The sequence below is a fragment of the Diplotaxodon limnothrissa genome, linkage group LG10 (assembly GCF_057381915.1).
Source record: "Diplotaxodon limnothrissa isolate DT_005_m linkage group LG10, D_limnothrissa_male_GT1.1, whole genome shotgun sequence".
Taxonomy (NCBI): domain Eukaryota; kingdom Metazoa; phylum Chordata; class Actinopteri; order Cichliformes; family Cichlidae; genus Diplotaxodon; species Diplotaxodon limnothrissa.
The window spans coordinates 13,293,446-13,312,465 of NC_140605.1; the positions used below are offsets into that span (position 1 = coordinate 13,293,446).

The 19,020-nt window shown below is 42.8% G+C and overlaps 1 protein-coding gene across 1 annotated transcript; it reads left to right on the forward strand.

Annotated features, from left to right (window-relative positions):
• Positions 1 to 583: 583 nt before the first annotated feature.
• On the forward strand, positions 584 to 19,016 carry brwd3 (bromodomain and WD repeat domain containing 3). Its single transcript, XM_085364411.1, has 40 exons — positions 584 to 727; positions 903 to 961; positions 1,066 to 1,095; positions 1,282 to 1,341; positions 2,235 to 2,385; positions 4,407 to 4,505; positions 4,650 to 4,810; positions 4,996 to 5,217; positions 5,453 to 5,553; positions 5,653 to 5,723; positions 6,113 to 6,213; positions 6,319 to 6,359; positions 6,450 to 6,554; positions 6,638 to 6,788; positions 6,881 to 7,015; positions 7,101 to 7,229; positions 7,410 to 7,635; positions 7,716 to 7,856; positions 9,483 to 9,663; positions 9,787 to 9,880; positions 9,962 to 10,132; positions 10,275 to 10,351; positions 10,433 to 10,625; positions 10,734 to 10,844; positions 10,930 to 11,037; positions 11,397 to 11,521; positions 11,610 to 11,692; positions 11,785 to 11,896; positions 12,048 to 12,109; positions 12,523 to 12,678; positions 12,782 to 12,902; positions 12,999 to 13,124; positions 13,235 to 13,304; positions 13,687 to 13,737; positions 13,823 to 13,966; positions 14,132 to 14,284; positions 14,394 to 14,563; positions 15,914 to 16,002; positions 17,885 to 18,019; positions 18,122 to 19,016. The coding sequence occupies exons 1-40, from the start codon at positions 694 to 696 to the stop codon at positions 18,949 to 18,951; spliced, it is 5,379 nt and encodes a 1,792-aa protein (XP_085220537.1). The 5' UTR covers positions 584 to 693; the 3' UTR covers positions 18,952 to 19,016.
• The last annotated feature ends 4 nt before the right edge of the window (positions 19,017 to 19,020 follow it).

The following is a 19,020-nucleotide window of genomic DNA, read 5'->3' on the forward strand; positions in this document are numbered from 1 at the left end:
AGGATGATTCTTCCACAATGACACCCAGATGCTAGAGACTGTAACCAAAACACTCCTCATATTAAAGATGAATGCATTTGTACCAATAACTGTTTTCTACAGTCACTGATTTGTACCTACTAGAAAATGAACTGATTGAAAACTTTTGGAAATACTTTTTGTATGTCCAAATATATTAAGATCAGTGAGATTGCTCCAACAATTGCAACTGTATATTGACTGACAACAATATATTTCAAACCACAAATATTTTTATTCACAAAATAGCGTTGGTGCCCCCCCCAAATAAATAAATAAAAATAACAAAATACATTTACGAATACATTTACCCTTTAAAATATTAAAACTGATATAATATTAAAACTGAAAAACTGAAAACTATTAATCCTGAAAAATGTTATCTTACCAGTGAAAAGTATTAACATTCAATTTTTGTGTAAAATCTGTGAAATTTGAACGAGTTTTATTTGTAACATGGATTCATTCTTTCTGAAGAAAGCACTCCGTCCGGTACTGTGTTGATTCACTAGAGGGCACTAATCCAAGGTAGCGGATAGTATGGGAACAACTTGCGAGAGGAGGCCATTCACTAGCCTGTTTTAGCTACACACACCTAGCTACTCTTAGCTAGCCGGCGGCTAACCAGCGAGCTAAAACATCAGTTTGTCTTAATGTCGCCTGTCTTACCAAGTGATGGCAAGAGAACAGTGTTCACAAATCGAAGCTGGTGAGTACTGACCGCTGCTTTAATTCGCGACTAAATATTTTGCATTTACACTGTTTCCAGTTGTGTGCCAGGTAGCGAGCTAATTAACCGAGCGCAGCCCGGAGCTGGCTAACGCTAGCTCCGCTCAATAGCTACTTCAGTTAGTACCAAGCTCATTTACTGTTTTTCTTTTCAGAACTCTATTACCTCATTGCCAGATTTCTGCAGTCTGGACCATGTAAAAAAGCCGCAAAGGTAATACCCTACGATAAACAAAAAAGCAAGTCGTACTGGTTAAAAATCGTCTAAATAAGTAGGTTTGTTAGCATCCGTTGCTAACTGTGTCTCTGTGTTGTTAGATCCTGATCGAGGAGCTGGAGGAGTATGAGGTAGGTTCAGCTGAACCTTTCTGGGTTTATTTTCATGTGCGGTTTCCGTAGTGATGCCCATCTTGACGCTTTTTGGGGCCAGCTTTTTAGTAGTTTTGATCGATGCTAAATAAAGGAGCGCGATTCCCTGCCGGGACGAGCCTCGCAATTTTGTGTCCTCTCTGATATCGTCTCTTTTAACTTTAGTTGGTCCCGCAACGATGGAGTTGGGACGGGAAGAAATACAAACGGAACTTCCAAGATTGGGTGAGTGTGAATAGTCATTAATAACTTTTTAATAATATGGATCTTTTTATTCCGCTTTCGGTTGACAATAACCTTTCCGTGGATGTCAACGTTTTAATTCTTTTAACCAACCAAAACGGCGTGTTTTCAGCATGTTTGTATTTATTTTAACCTATTTAACAATCCATATTAGTGCAGGCCTGTTGATAAATAACTATATACAGGCTATGCTATTGTGTGGGCTAGTGGGCGGAGAATGAAGATAAGAGCCGATAGTGATAGGCTGAACTAGATCCAGCGCCGTGTCAGTCTTCTTTTGGAGCCAATGATATCGCAGTTGCGTTGGCGAGCGAACCGGAAGAATAGCAAGAAGCTCTTTTGATTCGCTGCAAGCTTTTCTCTCCCTCCTCTTTCTCTACCTCTCCCTCCCGTTCCCTTGATTGTTTTCCAACTATCTGCATGACAAAACCATGCACACATTATGATATCAGGCAGCAATAAACAGGAAGAGGAAAATGAAACAGTTGCAGGCTACTTATGTGTGATTGCAGAGCTGTTTGGATTGGATCTTTCTTGCCTGTATTGAAAATGAGTCAGTTAATGTTATAATCACCTTAAATTACAGAAAGTGAGGCTCGTGTTTTGTTTTTTCTCATTTGCAGTGGTAACCAGCATGCAGAACATTTTGTTTCACCATGTTCTGTTGTTGGTTATTTAAAAATAGTCGTTTCTTCAGTGATCAGTTAGCTGATCAATTCAGTTCAGTTGGTTTTTCAGGATTATGCCATTGTCTAGAGTCGTTTAAATTAACATAACAGTTTATTTTAGCACCCGTAACAATGCAGCTGATGTAATCGTGTGTTGTTTTGTTATTTGTTGTATTAATATGTAATTACCATCGCTGACGTGTGCAGGTGGTGTTGAACCAGCACATTCCTGCAGACTATTTGCTCAGGATTTGCCAGCGGATAGGCCCACTTATAGAAAAGGAGATCCCACCTTGTGTTCCTGGAGTCCAGACACTTCTGGGGCTGGGAAGACAGTCCTTGCTTCGCACCAGCAAAAGTGAGCATATTCCTGTTTTTCTATGATTTTTTAAATGTATTTATTTTGTGCTTTTCATTAGTACCTACTCGGATTAACTCACCACAGCTTTCAGGGTTTTCCGTTAGGTTCTAGTACCTGGTACCAGGTAGAGCAGGGCGATATGGCCAAAAATATTTATCACGATATATATTTGAAAATTTGCAATAACGATATAACTGACGATATAATTGATGCGTGACAAAATACAACTCCACAACATTACTAGCGCAAAAAGACAACCTATCATTTATTTTCACTTAAACAAGAAGCTGGTTTTTATGTACATTAAAGCTTTATAAAAATGTAACAGTGCAAATGCAAATTCCTTGCTGAAAGTTTAACCAAAAGGCATTTCCAGTAGAAATAGGCTGACATATACTGAGCATAACCATGTATAATATCCACTGAAGTTAAAAAGAGGTGCTTTGCAACATTAAACTGCAGTGTGCAGTACGTATTTTTCGGACCATAAGGTGCACGGGATTATAAGGCACATTAGCAGTCAGATAAATCAAACTTTATTAAACTCATTCTTCTTGCTTCCTCCACTTCTGTACCATTGATTCATTAATGTTGAATTCTCTGGCAGCGGCTCTATTCCCATGTTGTTGCAGTATATTAATGACTAACCTCGTATTGTGGATGGATTATCTCAGTTGTTCTCCTGACTGAAGATTGGTCCTTTTACAGCATCCTGCCATGCGATTGCATTTGTCTCTAACCATGAGGAACCTTAACGTTAACTTTTATAAGTGGAAAAGTGTTAGTGTTCGTCCTTCAGCTTCACTGTTTATGTTATGCTAACATAGCTGTGTCGCTAGCGATCACGTAGCACATGATTATATACCAGCTAGCCCAACTTCAGTAACCCTACAAACGTCACTGCTGTTTAGTTTCCTGTCTTCATTTATGTTGGAAGTGATAGCAGAGCTGTACGTTTGATTTTTTTCAGAAATCTCTCAGTCAGAACATGCTATATCATGCTTAGGTAACTAGCGAAACTAGCGAGCTTACTTCCGCTAGCTTCCTGCTAGCTTCTAACTCCGTTAAATGTAATACATTTTGTTTTCATGGATGCCTGGAAGTTAAACTTCATAGTTACACCTGGTAAAGCAGCAACGCTGATCGTTTTTATTAAAGATGAAAGAATTTAGACAGTTTTTAACTCTCAGTGATGCTGCAGTTTTCGTTTGACCTGAAGTATACGGAGTTTAGGACCCAGATTACTCCCAGATTTAAGGGCATCTTAGTCCGACGGCCGCTTGCATGTTCTGCAAAAAAATGTGCTTTGTCGTGTATCTGACAGACAAACACCAAACCAGTTCCACATCACTGAAGTTGCACCATTTTTACAAACCAATTCTGGTTCATCTGTTTCACTCAACAATCGGCCATGTGCATATGAAAACAAAGGCACTGCGCATGCGTGTTTTACTCATATTCTATCGCGATATTTCATTTTCCTATCGTTGCCTAACATTATACCGGTATTACCGTGAACGGTATAATATGGCCCAGCCCTAGTACCAGGTACTAAAATAGTACCTACTTGGCCAGGGTTCCAAGCGATCTGAGCAGGTACTAAAGTGTGCATCAGACTGCATACCACCAATTGGTAGGTTATTGACGTCACCCAAAGAGTCATGAGAGTGTCTTGTTTGTGAAAATCTAAATCGCCAATTTTGAAACCTGGCAACGAGGGAAATGGTAACTAAAACAATGCTGTGGTCCCCAAGTCTGATGAAAAGCCACAGATTGAGCAGCAGCTATATTGTTGCCTTGATGTCCACCTTTGTTGTAGTGTTCGTGTTGCATACTAATTATGTCATGGGACTCTCGGACATGTTCCTGTAACAGCTACTACACACATGAGGTGGTACTCGATTGTAATGGAAAACCAGTCAATCTGAGGCGAGTCGATCCGAGTAGGTACTAATGGTAAAGGGGCTATAGTGCATTATTTTTGGCATTCATTCTTCAACTCACTGTTTTTAACATAGGTTGTAGCCACAAGGTATGTAGTGGCTCAGCTGTCGCTGCACTCCACCGAGGACGTCCACCAGAACCTCCAGTGAGCAATGGAAGTTCTCCTAATGTTGGTGTGTAAACTGTTTTTAAAAACATTTTTACAACAATATATCATTTATGCCTTTTATTTCCACTAAGCACTTAGACCCGTGGTATTAAGTTTTCAGTGTCAGTGTGTTGCTTCTACTAATTATTCGTATGTGTTTCACATCAAGTGTCCATCATGGGTGCTCGCCAGGCCACAGGCACAGGTCGTTTTGGCCAGGTTCTGCCGTCTTCCTCCTACCAACACATGAAGATACACAAACGTATCCTTGGCCACCTTTCTTCAGTCTACTGTGTGGCCTTTGACCGTACCGGTCGTCGAATATTTACGGTGAGTAAGAATTTCTTATTATTTCATCATCCCTGTCTATTTTATTTTAGTGATTGTTCTTCCAGTTGTCGTGCCAGATCTAAGATAACTACTGAACTCTTCCAAAACACAACATGGAGCTTCAGTTGAAGGTGGTTTCCAGTGGAGCTGTCTTATTAATGTGTTGCTGTCGGATTGGTTTTTAGGGTTCTGATGATTGCTTGGTAAAAATCTGGGCCACAGATGATGGCCGGCTCCTGGCAACACTCCGCGGTCACTCAGCAGAGATCTGTGACATGGCTGTCAACCACGAGAACAGCCTCATTGCTTCTGCCAGCTGTGACAAAGTCATCAGAGTGTGGTGCTTACGCACCTGTGCGCCCATCACTGTGCTGCAGGCTCATGCTGCGTCTATCACATCCATACAGGTGATACTTAAAAGAAAGTGCAGAGCCCTTTTACAACATTTGAAGTATCAAATAAAACTAAAAACTTGACTACATCATACAGGAATTAAATGTTTGAAAGCAAATTCATCTACTTAATGCTTTCACCTTATCTTGAGCACTTGACCTGGGCCTGCTGCTGGCTTGTTATGTGAAATGCTGCACAGTCCTTCCCTGTGACTAACCAACACCAACTTTCCTTCTCTCCCTCCTCCAGTTTTGTCCAGCAGCTAGAGGAACAACTCGGTACCTGGCATCAACTGGTGCAGACGGCATGGTGTGTTTCTGGAAGTGGCATTCGCTCACCATGAAATTTAAGTAAGTATTGAGGCGTCTAATGTGGCATGCTTAGTGGTTGCTTGGTGGTTTTCATTAAGATAACCACAGGTTCTGTTTTTTGTTTTCCCTTCCCCTCAGTGATCATCCAGTCAAGTTTATGGAGCGTTCACGGCCCGGGGTGCAAGTCTCCACTTCATCTTTCAGCAGTGGTAAGTGTATCTCCATGCCAGGCAACATTTTGTTGTTACATGATCTCAGCTGCTCTGAACACAGCTCTGTTAATAACTGCACTTATTTTTTTTTTTAATTTTTACTTTTGTGGCTCCTGTTGAAAACCAATTCCATCTCCTATTTTAGGTAAACTTTTGTTGCTTTTAAGATATTAACTTAACCAGGCCAAACTTCCACAGATGCATATAAGAGAATCTCATTTGAGTGACGGAATAAATGCTGCCCGCAGTTTAAAAAAATAGGGTAGTGTATTTGCAAAATGAAAAGCATTTCATCATTTGAAATGGTTACAAGTTAACTAATATACAGTATGGCAGAACACTGTGAGGGTCATTGTTGTAGACTGAATGTGTTCTTCTGTTAATAGGTGGCATGTTCATGGCTACTGGAGGCACTGATCATATGATCAGGGTCTACTATCTTGGTGCTGAGTCTCCTATGAAGGTTTCTGAGATGGATGCTCACACGGTAAGAAACAGCATCTAGTCACTACATCCTGCTTGGTCCGCTCTGTTGTGCTTTTTAAGCTTCGTTCACACAACTTGTATTCTTTCCTACTTTTTGTGCTTTTAGGATAAAGTCGTGGTCGTCCAGTTCAGCAATAACAGTGACAGGTGAGTGTGCTTGCTCAAATCTGCAGGGACTTCAAATATTTTTTGTGTGTTTTACAAGTGTGCGAAGAATAACTGCGTATGTGTGTCCAGCCTAAGGTTCGTGAGCGGCAGTCGCGACGGTACGGTGAAGATTTGGCATTACCAGCAGCAGGAGTGGAAGAGCACCACTTTAGACATGGCTGCAAGGCTTCCAGGGTAAGAGAGGGAAGACTCGTAGTGTTTAGTGATGGCACTTCTGCCGCTATCATATTTCACGTCCGATGGGATGTTCTTTTTAGGAGCACTGCCGCCACAGGTGACGACAAAGCCAAGTTGGTGGTGACTATGGTTGCCTGGGACCGCACTGACAGCACCATAATCACAGCGGTGTCAAACTACCTGCTCAAAGTGTGGAGCACATCCACAGGACAGCTGCTGCACATTTTGTCTGTGAGTAGCTGAAGCCGACATTATCTGCAGCTCATTCGGTGTAAAATGGCAAATTGGCCTACTTGATTGTCTGTGCTGTCTCTCTGTTCAAGGGTCATGACGACGAGGTGTTTGTGCTGGAGGCTCATCCATTTGACTCCCGCATCATGTTATCTGCCGGCCACGATGGCAACATTTACATCTGGGACCTAACCAAAGGAGTCAAGATCCGCAATTTCTTCAACATGGTAACCGATCCTCAGCGAGCATCACCTACCAGCAATGCTTTGTTTTTCACCAGCTTTAAGTTCAATTTTAAATGTTTGTTTGCAGATTGAGGGCCAAGGCCACGGTGCTATTTTTGACTGCAAGTTCTCAGCAGATGGGCAGCATTTTGCCTGCACTGACTCACACGGCCATTTGCTCATCTTTGGTTTTGGCTGCAGCAGACCATATGAAAAGGTAACTGCTAGCTGAGTCTTGTTTGCCCAAAACAATCACCCCTATCATTTCCTCACTTTTAAAGGAACATTTAGAATAAATATTTGGACAGCACAGTGGATTTGTGATTACACATTTTGTTCTTTAATCATAAGAATCGGTGTCACCCTGTGGCGGCGCGCTGTTCTTGTTCCCCTCCAGATTCCCGACCAGATGTTCTTCCACACGGACTATCGCCCTCTTATCCGTGACTCTAATAACTACGTCCTGGATGAGCAGACGCAACAGGCGCCACACCTCATGCCTCCACCCTTCCTTGTGGATGTCGACGGGAATCCTCATCCTTCTCACTACCAGCGCCTGGTGCCTGGACGGGAGAACTGCAAGGAAGAGCAGCTAATACCTCAGATGGGATACATGGCTAACAGTAAGCACAGATTCACAGGTGAAAATTCAGAAGAAGTGACAGATGGTATTTGATGCTTGATTTCTCCTTGCTTTACTTAGATGATGGAGAGTTGGTTGAGCAGGTTCTTGGCCAGCAAACGGCAGAAAATGGAGAAAGCCCGTTGGACAATCTCATCAGACAGCTGCAGAATGAACAAGATGAGCGTCAGAATGCAGAGCAGGAGGCAGAAGGGGAAGAAGGTGTGTGTTGTTGTTTTTTTGTTTGTTTTTTTTTACTCAAAATGATTGAAGTTTTTCCCAAAACTTTAAGTGTCTTTTGTCCTGTGTCCCACCCCTCTCCCAGAACCAGCCACGGCAGATGGCTGCCCCTCCCTGAGCCTGATTCTGCTGAAGGTTTCTTCCTGTTAAAAGGGAGTTTTTATTTTCCCACTGTTTGCCAAGTGGTCGCCTGATTTTTGGGGGTTTTCTCTCCAATATTGCAGGTGCTTTACTAGTGGTGCAACGGATCACGGTTGATCCGAAATAAGAACTGATGCCACTCCACGGTTCGGTACGCACGTGATCCGAAGACTCAAAAAAGGAAAAAGTATGTGTATGGTGCGTGTGGTCAGTCTGTTAAGCGGTTGTTATGGCCGGCGCTAGCGGTCCAAGTGGCGGAGCAGAGGAGTTTGCGGCATTTAAGCAGCCCTTTGCTGCCCAATCCGACCGGGCTAAAGATATGATGATGTGATGAACGTGCTTGAGCCACGCTATGATATCTCGTTGCGCATCCACTTCAGTGTGACAAGATCGTTCCAAGCATGTATGAGCATGAAAGGTTTAAAGTTATGGCTGAACTGGGTGGACCTCCAGGGCAACGCAAAGCCACGTGACCGCTCGTTATATCACAGCAGAGTGGTAGATTCAAAGCCCTGTACTGCCCTATAGATTACATTAGATTAGATGAAACTTTATTTATCCCTAAGATGGGTTCCTCCCGGAAATTCAGTTTCCAGTAGCACAGCACCGACAGAAGTTGCAGAATGTGAGCAGAAATATACCATATATACACCATATATATAAATACAGAGAATAAAAAAGGAATAAATAGAATAAATAGGAATAAGAATACAAGGGAACAGCACATTTCAAGTATTGTGAGTCTATTACACCGTTGGATATTAACAAAAACTATTGCACAGTGAAAAGGCGCTACAGCTTACTTGTTCCCCCCTCCTTTTGTCCCCGTTTCCCCTCCCTCTCCCCTCCAGCAAGGAGTTAAACAGTTTGATGGCGTGTGGGACAAAGGAGTTTTTAAGTCTGCTGGTCCTTGACTTTGGGAGAAGCAACCTGTCACTGAACAGACTCCTCTGGTTGTTTATGGCCGTGTGCAGAGGATGCCCAGCATGGTCCATAATGTCCATATTGCACCTTAATTTGTTTTTATATAAGTGCGTGGAATGAGTCTTCAGTTGAATGTTTTTTAATAGGCTAAAAATACTTATAAGTAAATGGCGAGTCGAATTTTTGTCTTTTTCCCCCCCTATTTTTGCTGATCCGAAAATCGATCCGATCCGTGACTTAAAACCGTGATCCGATCCGAACCGTGAGATTTTTCATCCCTTGCACCACTAGGCTTTACCGTACAATATAAAGCGCTTTGAGGCGACACTTCGTTTTATTTGGTGCTATATAAATAAACTCAAATTAAATCGAAGAGAACATTTTTGGCTCTTTCTCAGTGGCTGAGGTTATACTTGTGAAATTCTACTGTTTTTGCAAAACTCTGAACATAAACATTTCTTGTCAAGTTTTTCCAAAAGTGGAGTTTGTCCCCAGTAACCTGTAATTATATTTAAAAGAAAAAAAATATAATCTTGTTTTCAGCTGGTGAAGGCGCAGAGGCGGTGCCCTCCTCTCCAGTTGTTGCACCTCGCAGAAGTGGGCAGGTGGATGGGGTGTGGCAAATGCAGCATAACGCCCTTCCCAGTCAGGTGGCCACCGAGAGGGACCTGCTGGCCTGGAGCCGCAGAGTGGTGGTCAATGAAGTGCTGCAGGGGATATTCAGGTGAGGAGGATGAAGGGAATTAGATTAGTTTTAAGGGGTTTGCATAGAAAGATTTGATTTTAAAGCAAGGAGATCTTTTTTTTAATTTTAAATTCAAAATGCTTTTTTAAATTTATTTTTAAGAGTTTCAGAGGAGTGCAGACAAGCCAAAGGTGACATTGAATGTTCTCTATACTACGCTGAGAGGAAGAAGAAACCAGTAACCTGTGCACCTAAGGTACGCTATTTTCTGCGTCACTATTGTTACGTCAGAAATCGCACATGTGCTGATTCATTCCTGATATTTTGGGTTCCGTAGAGCGATCTCTTGTCTTCACGCCTGCGCTCCCTGCGGCCCACGAAGAAAACTCATAAGCGCCATGCCTATCAAACCCGGTCAGCTCAAATCCGGCGTCCTGGAACCAGGAGTAGAAATCCCAGCAACCGACGTACCTCTAACAGCCAGATGGACTCGGAGAGTGATGGAGAAGTATGATTCACCTTGTTCTGCTTGATTTGTAAAGTTACTGTGCTATAAGGTCACTTAGTAAACAGGAATAAAATCAGAAACAAGTGCTAACTGTTAGCAGTCATTCGTGTTATACTGAAGGTTTTGGATGTATTTTTGTTAGCAGGCAGAAGAACAGGTGGAGCAAACCGATGCATCTTCAGATGGTGATGCTCGGTGGCAGAGTGAAAGCAGCTCCAGGTAAATAAACACACTGATCAAGGAGAATTTTCAAAATATAGTCCGATCACCTGCCTGACGATACCCCGCTTTGATTCTCAGCGATTCCTCCAGTGAATATTCTGATTGGACAGCGGATGCTGGGATCAATTTGCAGCCGCCAAAGCGACCTACCAGGAGACCTGTACAGCCTCCAGATTACAGCAGCTCTGAGGAAGAAGGAGATAACGAAGCCAAGGAGGCAAGGACGAGGGAAAAAGAGAAGAGGAAGAAGAAGTCCAAGGAGACCAAACAAGTGAGCCACCTGCAGCTGCAGTAGTCACAGTAAAAGCACATTTTGCTAGTTGTCACACAACATGGCACGAGTATGTACTTTAACATGTGGTAAATCATATACACTCAGAAACCCACCTCCTCTCTGGGTGGACTTGATGCGGAAGAGTGGCTGCCGCCATCTTGGATTATGGAGACTGTCCCCCGCCGCTCTCCTTTTGTTCCACAAATGGGAGATGAAGTAAGGACTGACGCTCCTAATATCAAACAGGAAATACATGTTACATCACACTTTTTAAAATCATGATTCTCTTGTCCTCCTCCAGCTCATCTACTTCAAACAGGGCCATCAGGCTTACGTCCGGGCTGTTCGCAGAGCTAAGGCTTACAGCATCAACCCTCAGAAGCAGCCGTGGAACAGACTCAACCTCAGGGTGAGGCACAGTTTTATATAATAGCAAGTGCTGTGTATCGGCCCCGGCATGCTCCATTAGTGCCCAAGCTGTTTGGAGAGTCTGAAAACGGCAGCCAATTTTTGTAACCACCTGAAAGCGGTAACCTGGTGGTCTCACTCACTTTGCACTGCTCTTAGACCTGAGCAAAAATTAGCAAGCCTCTAAGCTCTCTGCTGAGTCCCCCTTCAACCCCGGTAGTTCACCACAATCTGCTGCTGTTTTTGTAAATGAAAACAACTTGAATCTCTTGAAACACAATATACAGAATGCCACAGTAATCCTTCCTTACAGGAGTTTGTACAGCTGCATTGACCTCCTTTTCTCTTCTTCCGCCTCAGGATCAGGAATCTGTGAAAGTGGTTGGAATTAAGTATGAAGTGGGACCTCCTACCCTCTGCTGCTTAAAAGTGGCGTTCTTGGACCCAGTCTCAGGGAAAATGACCAATGAGTCTTTCTCCTTAAAGTGAGCATGAGCAATACTTGTATATTCAATGTAATAAACGACTGTGACCACATGTATTTGACCACTTTTTCATTCCCACACTTCCCAGGTATCATGACATGCCTGATGTCATTGATTTTCTGGTACTGCAGCAGTTTTACAACGAGGCTAAAGAGCACAACTGGCAACCTGGTTAGTCACTCCCCAGCAGTCTCCTTCCTGTATTTACTGCTCACGTAAAATTGTAAGGACTGTCCGTCACCTTAGTTTGATCCTCTGTTTAGGCATGAGGTTCCGCAGCATCATTGACGACGCCTGGTGGTTCGGCTCTGTGGAGGATCAAGAGCCCCTGCAGCCAGAGTATCCCGACAGCCTGTTTCAGTGCTACGCAGTAAAGTACGTCTGTGTGTGAGCAGAGCTCGCTGTAATTTTTTTAATTTATTTTTTGCTGGCTTCATGTCACCTTCTCCACAGTAAAATCAGATAAGCATCTCTAATCTCATACGCAGCATGATCTAGTGGCATATTATCACATTTGTTTCATCAGATGGGATAACGGTGAGCGGGAGAAAATGAGTCCCTGGGATATGGAGCCTATTCCTGAGGAAGGTCAGTAATATTTATTGAAATGTGTGTATTATTTTGAAATATGGCGCTCTGTTACAGAAGATAAAAGACGCAGAAAAAAGTCAAACATAATCGTACCCAATAAAAGTGAAATACTGCACATTATGGCATTTCTATTGAAAAGAAACACATTTGATCTCATTCATCTAACAGCGGGGTAGAAACCCACAACAAAAACATTGTCTGCCCTTCATTTCCGTGTCCTTATTGGAATAACCATAGAAACACTGTTTGTGTTTTTATTGAACTCTATTCCATTAATTTTAACCCAGAGAATTCTTTATAGCCTGCAGTGTAACTTTTAACTACCAAAAAAAAAGTATTTTACTTCTCTCCTTTTTTTTCTTGGTTACTAACTGCTGTTTAATGTTCTAACACTTTTGTGGCTCCATCAGCTGCTTTGCCAGAGCAGGTTGGTGATGGTGTAGAGGTGGCAGAAGAGGAGCTGAAAGCTCTACTCTATGAGCCTCAGGAAGGTGAATGGGGGGCTCATACACGAGATGAAGAATGTGAGCGAGTCATTCATGGCATCGATCAGCTTCTGACACTGGGTATGCCTCCCAAAAGGATTGATGAAGCTTTGCGGTAAAGTACAATCTGACCTTGTTTTCCTGACCTTTGCTAGGTTTGATTTTATTTGTGTTTGTTCCCCAGATGTAGCCAAGGCGTTCGCATTACCGGTAAATTTGCAGGACTACCCTCTGTACTGCACCGTAGTGGCTTACCCCACTGACCTCAGCTCCATCCGCACACGTCTGGAGAATCGCTTTTACAGGTGAAGCATCATGCACTCATAAACCTTCTCTATGAGTTCAAAGTCCTGGTGTGTTAACGTCTGAGTTTCAACCACTGATGCGTTCCTCTGCTCCAGGCGGATCTCTGCATTAATGTGGGAGGTGCGTTACATCGAACACAATGCCCGCACTTTCAATGAACCTCAAAGCCCCATTGTAGCAGCTGCCAAGGTGGTGACTGATGTTCTCCTTCATTATATCGGGTAAGACTTGACAGAGTTTCTGCTGTGTTAAATTTACCGATGCTTTAACAGTGGAGTGACCATGATGAAAACAAACATTTCTGATGCCTTGATCCCGCTGCCTCATTCAGGGACCAAAGTTGCATCGACGTCTTGGATCTGTATCGTAAACTGAAGTCTGAAGTCAGCAGTGAAGCTGAGGTGGGTGTTGCACAAGTGTTTTTGCGTTTGTGTGGTTTGTATTATTAGACTGACTATAGGATTCCTGCAGATCACTGAAAAAGTCAGTAGAAAAGAAAATAAGGTCTTTAATGTTTCATGTTTCCTACAAAATTACTTACTTTATTTTAGGATGTGATTTGAACCATTGCACTAGAGATTAGCTTAGGAAGCCAACTGTATTTGTTATCCAGTAATCCATTAATGACCTGATGTAGACGTTGCCTTTGTTTCTTGTTTGATTTGGAAATGAAAAGGAAACATAGGCTATCCCAGCTGGAGATCACTGCATTACATTCACATGTCCCAAAAAGCAAATGGAAACATGGATTTTTATGTGGTTTTTTTTTTTTTTTTTTTGCAGGTTGACTTGGACGTAGATTCAGACACTCCAGGAACATCTACAGGACACCGGGTAAGGCAGCAGTTGATATTTGACAGGATTTTTAACCTCCCAGCTGTTGTCCCAATCTCAGTGACTTTCATTTTGTCTCTGCCAGGGAGGCACTGCAAATTCTAAGAAGCGTGGTGTGGTTCTGGATCCGAAAGCCTGGCGAGGTCAATGTCGAGAGCTGTTGCGTCGAATGACAGCTTCCACGAATTCCGAACCTTTCAGGCAGCCTGTGGATCTCTTTGAATATCCGGTAAAACAATCAGGATAAACCTCCATTTGAAATAAAACCACACATGCCAGACACTTTTTACAGCTTAAAGTAGCATTTGCAGTGCATGCTGCAAGTGTAAAACTGAAGTTGCATTCAGGTGAAGCACTGTGTTCTTCAGCGTTTCTGCACTCTTTTTTCGTTCAGGACTATCGAGACATCATTGACACTCCCATGGATCTGGGTACAGTGTCAGAGACCCTGGCAGTAGGAAATTATGAAAATCCCATGGAGTTTTCCAAAGACATCCGCCTCATTTTCAGCAACTCTAAAGCATACACTCCTAACAAGAAGTCACAGGTGAGTAGTTCACTGAGAAATAAAACATTCTGTAAAAATGCTGTTGTTATAGGTGCAGTCTGAGAAAGCTTTGGTTTAGTGTTTACGTATCGCGTTCTTTTATTTCTAGATCTATACCATGACCCTCAGCTTGTCGGCCTTCTTTGAAAAACACATCATCTCCATCATTTCTGACTACAAGTCTGCCATTCAGAACGAACGGCGGGCTCGTCAACATCTCACTTACAGGAACAGATTGCACAACGGAGGCAGCTCGCCACCTAATAGTCCATCCCACAGGTACCCGGCCACATTCACAAACCTAGACGCACCGTGTTATCAGATTATATTTTTCACTCGGGCCCATCAAAGTGTCTGCAGCTTCTGAAAGCATCTCAGAAGTGCCGTACTGAAATAAAGAAATGTTTTCTCTTTAATATCATTTCAAGGTGTCGTGGTTGGAAAAACGATTCCAGAAACTGCTGAAAGTTGCAGGCACCCTGTCGTTGTTTATATTTATTATTGTGTTGTTAATAGGGATGGGTATTGATAAGATTTTCACGATTCCAATTCCATTTTCGATTCTGTTTAACGATTTGATTCTTTATCGATTCCTTTTTTTTTTTTAAAAGGAGAACACTAAGGTCGATTAGCTTAGAACTTTGTTTTATATCTTCTCTTTGAACAAGATAGAAATTTAGGAGTAACATGGCCTTACAAACCCAACAGTGAGATCTTAAGAGATCCACAGCCTACGGCTCTTCAATGGGTGTCACAGGGTCCCCAGGAAAAAAAAAATTGTAAATGTAAAATAATAAAATAAATATTCTTCTGTAGCAATAACAAAGCATAACATAAATTATTCAGTAGCAATTACACAAGAATATCCAGTAATGTCCCTGCCTACAATTAAACACATTCACTTACCTAAAATCGGGGGCATCTGCTGTGGCAAATGGGTGCAAACATCTGACCACAAACTTCGTCACTGCTCGGTGACATTCGTCTATCCTGGCCTGAAAGGAGACGCTACCGGTAGACTGCAGGGAGAACTGCCAGCATCTGAGCCAGACTCTGTCTGTCTCTCTCATCATGGTCACCTAAATGCACAGTAATGGCAGGTTTTGTAATAAGGCAGATCGCGCTAACATAATATGAACTGTTAGTTGATTATTTACCTGCCGCATTAACGGGAGAGGACGTGCAAACGTTACCACTGCTGCTGGGTTGAGATTCACGAGTCCGGAGCGGAATTCAAAACATGACATTCATTTAAGGTCATCGCGTGTTTTGTGAGCAAATGCTTTTGCATATTCGTAGTGTTTCCTCCCTTAGATGAAGTATCTACTTTGCAAGTATTGCAAGTTGCCCTGTTGTCATCCGTTCTCGTAAAGTATAACCAAACTTTTGAGCGTTTGAGCCGCTTACGCGCCGTGTTTCCTGCCAGGTAAATGACGCTCCGCAACGTGGTGACGTCATTCGGGGCGACTGGAATCGATAAGGGAATCGTTTGCAAAAATGGCAAACAATTCCAAGGAATTGAAACAGTGGGAACCGGTTCTCAACAAGAACCGGTTTTCGATACCCATCCCTAGTTGTTAACAATAATTCTGAACTGTTGCTTCTTTCTTGTTCCCCTCTCCTGCCCAGCTCAAAAGGAAAGCACAAGTCAGGGAAGGCATCAAAGCCAAAAAAATCCCAGACCTCAACAAAGAATCGTTCTCAGAGATCACATAAAGGTACGTCTGCACTGTTGTGGCTTTCTGTGCTTTATAGATCCTTCTGCTGCGTAGACTCGTGCAGTGAGCTGCTCTTAGAGTTGGTTAAAGTAATAGTTCTTACTCTTCAAAAACCAGAATGACCTCAGTTTGGTTTTAATCCAATGAAAAGCTGCAGAGGTTGTTTGTATCAAAACTTAACAGATGTTTGTTTCCTGTGAATCAAAGCGTAACATCAGTGTCATTTTTCTTTTTTTCAGCTTTTACAGATGGCTCATTAAAAGTGTCAATAAACACTTTTATTTAAACAACTTATTATATAATAGCAGGGGCAGTATGACTGAACATTTATATACCAGTATTTTAGAAGCCTTGCAGTTTCATGACACATCACCTTTAAAAAATAATAATTATAATAACACACATTTTATTTCATAATTGTGTCTTCACATAGCTTTACAGTGACTCGTTCTTCAGGACTGGATAGGATGTAGAAACATATATGTCTTGATAAACTAAAAAAATTACACAACTGAAACAAAAAATAATCTTTCAACAAAACTGGCATGTGTGGAACAAGGAGCTGCCTGTTCCACTCTGAGGTCACATGTAATGACACTGAAGTCAATATAAGGCTTCTTACTGTTGATGTTTCCTGCAGCAGAGCTGGGAAGTGCAGCTTTGAAACAAACTCTGTTTACACCTTTCCTTCCAAACTTTGTGGCACAAATTATTCATTTGGAAAGACGTCAGTTAGTCTTGAGTAACGCATTAAGCAAAAGTTGATGTGACGCAAAAAGCAATTCTCTCCTTTGCTTCTTTTTTTCCCCCAAGGCCAAAAATGCTCCAAACAGCAGATTCTGCCCTCTTTTCTTTATCTTGCATCACTTTTTACTGTTGTTGGAAGTGGTGACTGTTTGCTGTTAGTTATGCTATGCTAAAAACAATTTCCGTTTCTGCTAGAAAGTTTGTTTCCCCCAATTAAGAGAGTTAAAAATTGTCATTTTAAATCAAATTCTGCATCATAAAACTGTAACGATTACTACAGGCACATCTCAACAGAGGTAACACGCGACACAGCGCAAGAAAAGTTGACCAAAGGTGCATATTGAGAATCCCGTCTTTTAGAAATGTCTGGAAAATTTAGTTTATTGAACAAACTGCAAACAAACAGTGAGTGGTTCTGCCCCAAATCTTTGTCCAGCAAACATCAACTGTAAGGGGAAAGCCGTACTCAGCATGGCCATGCAAGCCTAGAGGTGTCAGTCAGCCAATAAAATCTCCCGCCTGAGTGATGCAGGCAACTTTTCCCACCTTTAGCATGTGGTGGTGACGCTGTGTGGATACTGATCAATCTAAGGTTTTGTGTAAACTTGGCTTTTAGTTTTAGGAACATGCTACAAGCCAGTATTTATCTATTTATATCGTCACTAAATCTGTAGCAGGTCAGCAAATCATGGAAAATAAACCAGGATGGAAGAATTAATGAAATATCCATGTTAATCAAGGAGTTTTGAAAGCTTGGGGACATGAAAAAAGGAAAGTATGAAAACGCTACCAAACAAAAGACAAAAAAATCTGTTTTCAGAGAAACTGAAGAGAAATGGTAGGAATGGCAAACAAAGTATATTTTCCCACTTATAAAACAGGTCACCATTTCAATTTGTCCATTTGGCTCTACTTTGTTTAGTGTTAGTTAGCTAATATCGAGGTTAGCATCCCAACAAAATGGTGAATATAACAAATGACATTCAGGCTCTCTGCATTATTTTTGATGGTGTTACCTGACTTACATACATTCACCCCTGCTAAAAGCTTCTAGTATCTTCTAATGTGATTAGTTGCTTCTGTACTCTCAGCTTTTCTGATGGATAATTGCATTGTGTCTATTTTTTTTCTTTAGCTCAGCAAAGCGGTAATGTAGCAGAGGAAGAGGACGTCCAGCCTTCTTCCCCAACTTCAGGGACGAGTGTCAGGAGCAGAAATCAAGGACCGCATCGGGTGACCCGCAGCCAAGCAACTCCCGTGAAGAAATCAGGTATTGCGAGCAGTAACTAAAAAGCATGCACGTTTTCCCTTTTCAGTGTTTCTGCAAAGTTACGGTGCAGAAGTGACCCGCCGCCCTCTTGTTTTCCATCAGGTCACCAGAATAACTTGCACCTAAGTAACGGCTCCAGACAACGGCACTTGCGAGAAACGTCGCAGTCCGACGATGAAGAGGAGGCGTCAGGATCCAACAGCTCCTCGTTGGAGTCGTCCTCCACCTCGTCGTCGTCATCATCATCATCATCATCATCATCCTCCTCCTCCTCCTCATCGTCGGACAGCGACAACAGCTCTGACTCTGAGGTGGAAAAGTACGTGGAGGGAGGAGGAGATCACGACTACAGCAAAGCCCCCTGCCTGTCAGTACGCCTCTCAGCTAAGGGTAAGGTGGCAGCCTCAGAAAAGAGGAGACACAAAGGAGGAGAGGACACAGAGGCACAGGGACCTAAACGAGCACGACTGCAGCTTGAGGTAGAGGAGCAGGAGGATGAGGAGGAGGAAGAGGCAGAGGAGGATGAGGAAGAAGAAGAGGAGGAGGAGGAAGAGGAAGAGAAGGAGCAGCAGCAACAGGTGGATTTAAAACATGAGGAGGAAGAAGAGGAGGAAGAAGAAGAAGAGGAGGAAGAGGAGGAAGAAGAGGAAGAGGAGGAGCCAGAGGACGAGGATGATAACAACTCTGAGGTGCAGACACGAGCAGCAGCAGCTCCAGCAGCAGCTAGCAGCCAGAGAGGCAGCCAGTGTAAGTCTCGGCGGGTCAACACACGAAACCAGGGCCGCAGGACAGTTCGATACGGAGACGACTCGGAGGATGATGGCCATGGGTCGAAAGACGACCCTCTAAACCTGGGCATGTCCCGCTCAGGACGGGTACGCCGTATGACTGAGAAAGCCCGTGTCAGCCACCTTATGGGCTGGAGTCACTGACACGTCGCCCCTCACCCATCCCCTTTTTTCCAAACCTCAATGAAAGAACTGTAAAACATGAGTAACACA